The sequence below is a fragment of the Colletotrichum fructicola genome (assembly GCF_000319635.2).
Source record: "Colletotrichum fructicola Nara gc5 chromosome Unknown KSG_Nara_v1_contig02, whole genome shotgun sequence".
NCBI lineage: Eukaryota > Fungi > Ascomycota > Sordariomycetes > Glomerellales > Glomerellaceae > Colletotrichum > Colletotrichum fructicola.
This window is the reverse complement of record NW_027094052.1, coordinates 1599650-1607478: the sequence shown is the minus strand read 5'-3', so window position 1 is coordinate 1607478 and position 7829 is coordinate 1599650. Positions and strand designations below refer to the sequence as shown.

Sequence of the window (7829 nt, the reverse complement as noted above, 5' to 3'; positions counted from 1 at the left end):
ATGACAACCCCCTCACCAGACGACCTCCTCTCCCAGCTCCTCGCCCAACCCTCCATAGCCTCAGCCCGCACCCTCTCCAAAACATCCCCACTCCTCTCCCAAGCATTCAAGAACAACCTGCTAACCATCCTCAAGCACCACATCGCCCCCTCCGCCTGGCCCATCGCGCTCTCCTGCGTCGACCGCCGGCTCCTCTCGAAAAAGCACCGCGCCGCATTCGACGCCGACTTCGCAGCAGACGCCGTCGCGGACCCCCGCAACGCAGTACACTGGGACCTCCACGACCTCTGCGCCCTCGTCGCAATCATCGATGGGCTTCTCTTCCACATCGGCGATGTCGGCCACGGGGAGAACCCGGGGGTGTACTACGATAGTATCGCCGACTGGGAGGACGGCTGGCGCGACGGGCGCTCGTTCCGATGGCGCGGGCAGCTTGAGCGGCATCCCCTGGGTGAGAGGAGGGAGCTGGAGAGGGACCAGGGCACGGAGGATCCTGAGAATTTTAGATGGGCGTTCCAGCGCCTGGTGGGGGTGAGGACGGGGCCGCTGCTCTTTGAAGGTGTGGATGTGGATTTCGACGAGGACGGGGAGGCGCTCGACACCCGCCCGCGCCTCCAGCGCGCCTTCTTCCGGCTTGAGTTCCTGCGGAGGGCGTACTACGCTCGCCCGCTCTTCCCACGGGGGGCGCGCTGGCAGACGCGCGAGGCAACGTTTGTGAATGGCAAGCCGACGGGCGTCGCGGGGGAGACGTACGCGACGCGGCTGGCGCGGGCGGAGGTGGTGTTCCGCGGGTGGACGAAAGACGACTTCACGGAGGTAATTTGCGCGTTCAAGGCGACGCTGAATCACTACGCCGTCGAAGTCGACTCGATGCTGCGCGACTTCGGGGACGCGCTGGAGAGGGAACACATACCCTGCGCGGACGTGTACTGGACGACCAAGGTGAACAACGCGTGGAAGGAGGGGATCGAGAAGGATGCGGCGGCGGTGGGGTTGCGGTATGAGCGCAATGTCTTCTGGGACGACGAGGAGCGGGAGAAGGTGCTGTTTGAGGAGGAGGTGGACGACGAGTTTTACGAGATGAGGCAGCGGTTGTGGGATGAGCGGTTGATGCAGGAGGACCATGAGAGGAGGATGCTGCTGCCGTTGTCGCACGCCGAGTTTGACGATATGGGGTGCACGATTTTCAGGTCGTCGATCGTGCAGAGGGCGTGGTACCCCTACGGCGTCCGGTATGAAGACAAGCCTATTCATCCGGAGGCGCAGCCGGACGAGGAGATGGCGCGGTACTTCCACGTGCTATGCAGCCTGCCGCTCAAGTTTCTGGATCGGTTCATCAGGATGGACAGGGAAGAGAAGCGGCGGTTTCTGAAGACGATGTACCACGCCATCTCGCGGATGAAGGCGTCGCACACGCCGCTGTTCCTTTCAGGGGAGGTGCGCGCGTGGTCGAGCAAGCCGGCGGACGCATCGGGCCCGCGGCACTGGGACTACACGAGGGAGCCGCGGCTGTTCCCTGAGCTGGCGGTGCGCTGCGTCACGATGTCGTGCCTGTCTAAGACGTACGAGATGTCCTGCGACCCCTGGTACCACGGGTGGCGGCTCTGGCAGGATACAAACCTGCAGAACCAGAACAGCTGGAAGTGGGACAAGTGGGCGCTGACGCCGTTTGCGTGGAAGCGGTTCCGGGAGCAGGAGCTGCGGTACGATTTCTTCGACATCAACCCGGTCCTGCGCACGAAAGGCGCGAGCTGGGCGGTTTTGTGGCGGTCGCCGAGGCGGTATCTGCGGCTGATCTGGACGGGGCCGGAGGCAGATAGGCCGCGGTGGGAGGGGTATTTGCATCCGGGGCGGCTTGATCCGAATGAGTGCTACTGCCATGTCGGGGAAGGGTGTGCGATGTGTACGCCGTTGCCATTGCCCAAGGATCTGCAGCTCGAGTGGGAGTTGTTCACGCCGGAGGAGATGGAGGCGGAGCTGGAATTTGAGAGGAAGCTGCGTGAGCCTGCCGAAATGTATGATGAGCTTCTCAAGAAGTATGAACAGGAAGACTGGAATGCTTGAAAGGTAAGTCTGGTAGGTTTTATTTGTATGGTATGTCTGTGAAATTAGATGCTTGAATATGCCTTCAAAGGTTGAAAATAATTGGCCCAATATGTCTCTTTTTTGATATGAAAATGCCTAGTGCTGGCTTAGAAGATTTCTCTATCGTCGTACGCCCTGACGCTCTCCAGGTAGGTCTTGACCGCATTATAATCCTTGCACACTGTGAGGGTATCGTTAGTATGGGAAGGTCTGGACTGTGTGATGTAGACTTACCGTGCTTCGAGTCCCAACCGTCGGAGCCACCGTTGTGGTCGGGGAAGGTGGTCTCGAGACCCTCCAGCGCCATGTCGGCGCTGCACATGATGGTTTCTCTGAGGTACGAGAAGCAGTGGATCATGTGCCAGTGGTGGTCGTCGGGGATCTCGTGGCCGGACTTGAGACCAGAGTAGGTCTGGACGACGGCGAACTGAACGGTGTGTTAGTCTGGCTTTGTACTATGCCACGAGTCCAGATGAGTGAAATCTTACCAGGCAGTGAAGCTGGTGGGTGATGGAGGTGGTGAAGACGGTCTTCTCGGGCCAGACGATGGGGGTGGGCAGGTCGTGGTACTTGTGCGTGTCGTTAACCCATTGGAAACCCATGCCAACTGTCCCATTGTTAGTGCCCTCGTCTCATTCCCTTTGGAGGAAGTTTCCAACTTACTCGGCATCAGCTCGTTCCAGTTGTTGAGCACCTCATCCGTAAAGAACTTTGACGTGTCGTTGGGCGCGTACTTGCCCTCGTAGTCCATCTCGAACTTCTTAATCTGCTGGGGGAAGTGGCCGCTGACGCCCGTCAGGTCACCTCCGAAATCCCAGGGGTTGACGGGGGGCTTGTCCATCCTCTCGCGGACGAGCAGGCCGAGGATGACGAGCAGCAGTATCGTGTCGACGAACCACCGCGACGAGTTGAGCATGCTGAGACAGCGGTTCCTTCTCTTCTGCGGCCTCGCGAAGTCGCGGGTGTACTTGTCGTCGCCGCCGCCGATGAGCGACTCCTCGACCTCGGTGCTGCTGCGGTCGTCGTCCTCGAGGTGGAGGTTGGCGTACTTTGCCTCTGACATGTCCATCTTTGCTGCTGCTGCTTGGTAAGGCGGATCTACCGCTTTGAAGAAATGAATGTAGTAGATACTTGGATGTTATTAAAAAAAAAAAAGAGGGTCACGATGCCAGACTTGACCGAACAATGAGTGAGGACCAACGAGCAAATGCGCCAGCGCCAAGGAGAGAAAGAGAAGGAAGAGGCGAAGAGAGAGAAAGGTACGGCGAAGGGGAAACACCGCCTGGCTCTGTGGTGCTTTTGTTCAGTCGGCCATGGCCATGGTGGCTGTCCCTCGTCCCATCTCGCCAGTCCTTTTCGTTACCACATCGTCTCCGTCCCGTCTCGAACGAGAGTCTGAGGCTGAAGTTTCAGGACAGGGGATGTCGCTGTTGTAGTCTGGGGGAGATGGGAGCTGGGAGGCTCTGCAGTGGCTGGAACTGTGTGGTGAGGAATATTTAGCGACCTGGGGAGGTCACATCAGGACGTTTCACCCACCCCGAAAGCGCCAAGCGGCCCCCGCAAGCCACCGCCAGCGACGTTGCAGCTCCTGGTCGAGTGTTTCCAGTCGCGTTTTCAATCCGTCCGAAGGCGGCCACTTCAACACTTCTGAGGCGCCCTATTCGTCGATCCCCTCGTCTCTACTTGCCGCCCTTCCGCCCTACCGCTCCCCTTTCAGACCAAAGACCAAAAAGTGACACACGCATGCTGGGATGAAATGTTCCGATTTTGCCGTGCCGCGATTCGTTGCGAATGGTTTTTAATCAATTAGCTTGCCAATGGCAGTGTCCTCGGGGGATAAAATAGATTGTAAGCTTGCTTTTGCTCCCCCCACGCACAGCGACTACTTTGGGTACACCCACAAATTAATCTCGAATAAGCTCCTTAGCTGCCCCCATCCCGCCCTTTCACCTCGATCGTGCATGAACCCATCCTATCTTTAAGAAGACGTCTAGCGAGCTGAGGAGGGCGAGGCTTGACTCTAAATTTATTTAAGCATTCTTGGCCGGATGCATGGTGACGACCAGTTGCGGAATTGTCGAAAACAGGGCCGTCGTGCGAGAAGAAAAGGGATTGGTGTGACGTCGTTTCATTGTCTCGAAAAAGTCAATGGGATGATGCGCGACCCCTCATCGATCTTGGTCAGTGCCAAGGCGCACATCATCTCAAGATGCGCAAGTTGAAGCGACGGGTTGTGGCTGACAGCTTTGATGGCTTGAACCCCTGGTCGGTCTGGAGAAATGCATTATCCAATAGACAAGGCTGGTCTAGAGGCAGTGGACAGTATTGATTGATGCTATGGTCGACATCAAGCGTGGCCGACACATGGCAAGTAATGTCGGAAACTAACTCTGAGTCCATTGACTCTCTCAAGTCAAGTTCATGACCCTTGAATCTCATCAGGATCGGTGGCAGTTCTCGAAAGCCTTCTCTGTGCAAATCATACAGAACCACTGCTGCCCGGTGGAAGTAGGGAAACAAACGGCTGTTGTTTTCTTGGGTCGATTCAATCTTAGGATGCGAGCCCTTTGCCGTCCTGTTCCTTGATGCAGCGTCTCTTCCCCCCTTCCCGGAAAAGGCCAGCTCTTGGCAGACACGAGAATCATGGCATTGCATAGCCTTTGGCTGGTCATCCCCTTGCCTGGCATTCTCAGACTGATGCAATTGATCTCAGCGAAAACACCACTTGAACCATATCCGGGTGAAGGCCAACAAGCTCACTGCGTTTCTCAACTCCATCAGTGATCCGAGATCTTCCAACTTCGGGCCGTGAATTCCAGACACCAACAGCAGGGCGGAAATCTTCGCGCTCCTGACTTGGACCGACGTTCGGTGTTCGGGAACCTGCGTCCCATCTCCCAAGCCAGTCCGACTCCTTACAATCACCAAGCCTGCTTCGTTGATAGAGACCCCAATGATCGCTTACACGTGAAGAAGTATCTATCGTGAGGTACGGCACGAGTCCATACCATATAAACCTCACATTGCCCGCCATAGGCCTCAAAGCACACGAGTCCAGATTCGAAAGTTGGGAGTGCCACGATAGGTCAAAAGCTGGCATTACATCTGCGTAAATGTCAGCCACATTCACAGGCGATAGCTCTCTCCTACGTGATAAGATGTTGAACGCCATTTGTTGGGGCATTTGGGTGGTGTCTCCTGAAAAACGAGCGAGAAGACAAGCTTGCCTCGGTTGTGTAAGTCATACCAACTTTCCAAGTTAATTGTCACAATACTCAAGAAAGCTTTGTGGAGAGAAATAGCAAGGCCATAAGGCCTGCCTTCGTGTATTACGTTCCATGGGAGCAACTGCAGCGCGCAGCCCCAGCTCCCTATATGTGTAGGTATGAATATATACGGGGTCATATCCATCATGAGCTCATAAAAGTCCGGGCCACTCCATCTTTCGACTCTCAGGTCGGCTGGCCCAACACAAAACTCCGAAAACGAATAAGAAGAAAACATTAAACATTGCAGTGAGGGGGTATCAAGTGGTCTTAACCGGGTTGTATGCTCTAAACATATCGCACGGGAGGTAGTTGTTCTCGATAAACGGCGTCGCGACCTGGAAGCCGGCCACATCCCCAAACGCCGCGTCGGCGGGGAACGGGCCGAGGCTGGAGCGGACGGAGCCGCGGACGGGGACGGGCGCGAAGGCGCCCTGGGACAGGGAGGTGTTGAAGAGGCGGATCTGCTGGTCGCAGGCGGTGCCGTTGGCGAAGATGGGCTGGTTGATGATGCTGTCGAACATGGACAGCGTGTACGGGATCGGCTGCTGCTCCGCAGCGCGGCGCATCGTGAGGGAGATGCGCTTGTCGCCCGCGGCGGAGGAGCCGTTGAAGTAGGTGCTGCCGCTGCAGGTTGAGAGGGCGCTGTAGGCGTTGCAGTCCGGGGCGAAGGTCGCGGCGTGGACGGTGGTGCCGTAGGCCTGGGACCCGGTGACGGCTGCGGGGTTGGTTTCCGAGATGAGCTGCTCCGGGGCCCAGCGGAAGTTGGAGGTGCCGTCGCCGAGGAGGTCCAGGAAGGGGAACTCGTATCCAGCTTTCTGTGTGCCAAAGTGTGTCAGTGAGTGGCCCTACAGAAGAATGTCTCGGGGGCCAGGTAAGGTCTTACACTGAAGTCGGGAATGCCAAAGTCCTGGAAGCGGATGTCGTGGTCGTGTCCGGCCTGGACGACGACAGGGTACATGCCGGCGGGGAAATCTGGCATCACGGCGCGGAGGTTGTTTTCCAGGATGGCGAAGGGGACCATCTGGCGCGCGGCGGCCATGGGGATCGGGAAGATGGCCATGGTGACGTTGAGCACGCCAGTTGCGTTGTTCGGGTGCTGGGCCCAGAGGGGGTTCGGCTGGTCGACGTTTGTGCAGGTCGGCGGCGTTACCTGGGCGGCGGTGGTCTGCATGTGGACGCCGAGGACGACGAGCAGGGCCGCGACAGAGGCCTGGACGAGGTAGGTAGAGAACGGCATGTTGAACCACGAAGACAGGCTCTCAGGGGCGTGGAGAGAGACTTTCTTGAGATCTGGGCATGGCCAGAGGGAGGGGAGGAGGGTGACCATGGTTGCTTTAAGAAGCTCTCAGTCTCTGAGTCTCTCTCTCGGTGCAACTTGGAGCTGACGGGCGAAGGAGGTATGATTGGGGCGGTGAAACATCCGGATGCGAAAAGAGGTTGAATCCTGGCGGTCGATCCGGGAAATATACTCTGCGGCGGGTTACGGTACCGGTTCTTTTCAAGACCGGGAGCCGCGTCGATCAGTGATGGACACTCAAATTCCCGAAGGGGCTACAACGGCTGAAAAGGACTCGTTCGTCGGCGGGGAGGGACACTTGAGGAAGGGGGGCGGGTTGATGTGACGACGATCCGTCCATGAGCCGACAAGAGGAAGACAGGGCTCTCCCGAGATGTCTTCCTTAAGAACGGATGCGACTACGATGAAGGGTGGAACGGAAAGGGCGGTTGCCAGTCACAGGAAGAGTGGTCTCTGGGATCCAAAGTTTCTGGCATTGTGGGACGACGGCGCGTGCCCGCACGGATGGGATGAGTTTATGGTTTGTGTGTAGGATGCATATTTGGGCGGGAGGGTGATTGGACTAGACGACGCTTGTTGTTGCTTGGTGTATCCGGTGTAGTTATGTACATAGCAGGTGGAAGTCATTGTGGTGGTGGTGTGTCTGATGTGGTGTGGAAGCTTGGAGGGATGGCCCATGGTTCGGAAACGAAGAACCGAGTTCAGGCTTTCCACCGTTCGGGAAGGGAGGGACGGACGGTAGTGGGGACTACCTTCCATGGACGCAGCGGTTGACACTACGTGACAAGGGCCGCAGGCGCTGGTGTTCGGGAGGGAGAGAAGCCAGACGCTCGGCTGCAGCCACAGGCTCGGATGGTTGGCGTTCCGGGCAGTTGGGAAGGGCCAGCGTGATCAGTCGCCCAGCCACGGACACGGAAGCCCGAGGGACCGGCCGACCCAATGGTACGTGTGTTTCTTGCGGCTTCCATCTTTTTATCGAGATGGGTTATTCTTGACTTGAAACCACGCGAGGGCAGCCGGCCAGCGGGGAGGCGGATGATCGTTGGGCTTTTGGTTGCGGGTTGCGGAAGCGGCAGATAACGCCTGCTGGACCCAAACAAGCGGTCGGTGGCTTGTTCATGTTGATGTTTATGGTAGTGATGTCTTACTGCGTGGCATGTACAGCGAGGTTGTAGTGT

At 57.5% G+C, this 7829-nt stretch overlaps 3 protein-coding genes across 3 annotated transcripts; 1 reads left to right on the top strand and 2 right to left on the bottom strand.

Moving 5' to 3' along the window:
• Positions 1-2064, top strand: CGGC5_v003207 (uncharacterized protein; the record flags this gene model as incomplete). Its single annotated transcript, XM_032020746.1, has 1 exon — positions 1-2064. The coding sequence occupies one exon, from the start codon at positions 1-3 to the stop codon at positions 2062-2064; it is 2064 nt and encodes a 687-aa protein (XP_031882198.1).
• A 128-nt stretch (positions 2065-2192) lies between these two features.
• Positions 2193-3154, bottom strand: ustYa-6 (Oxidase ustYa; the record flags this gene model as incomplete). Its single annotated transcript, XM_032020745.1, has 4 exons — positions 2193-2266; positions 2320-2512; positions 2574-2692; positions 2749-3154. The coding sequence occupies 4 exons, from the start codon at positions 3152-3154 to the stop codon at positions 2193-2195; spliced, it is 792 nt and encodes a 263-aa protein (XP_031882197.1).
• A 2457-nt stretch (positions 3155-5611) lies between these two features.
• On the bottom strand, positions 5612-6681 carry CGGC5_v003205 (uncharacterized protein; the record flags this gene model as incomplete). Its single annotated transcript, XM_032020744.1, has 2 exons — positions 5612-6169; positions 6238-6681. The coding sequence occupies 2 exons, from the start codon at positions 6679-6681 to the stop codon at positions 5612-5614; spliced, it is 1002 nt and encodes a 333-aa protein (XP_031882196.1).
• Positions 6682-7829: the final 1148 nt, after the last annotated feature.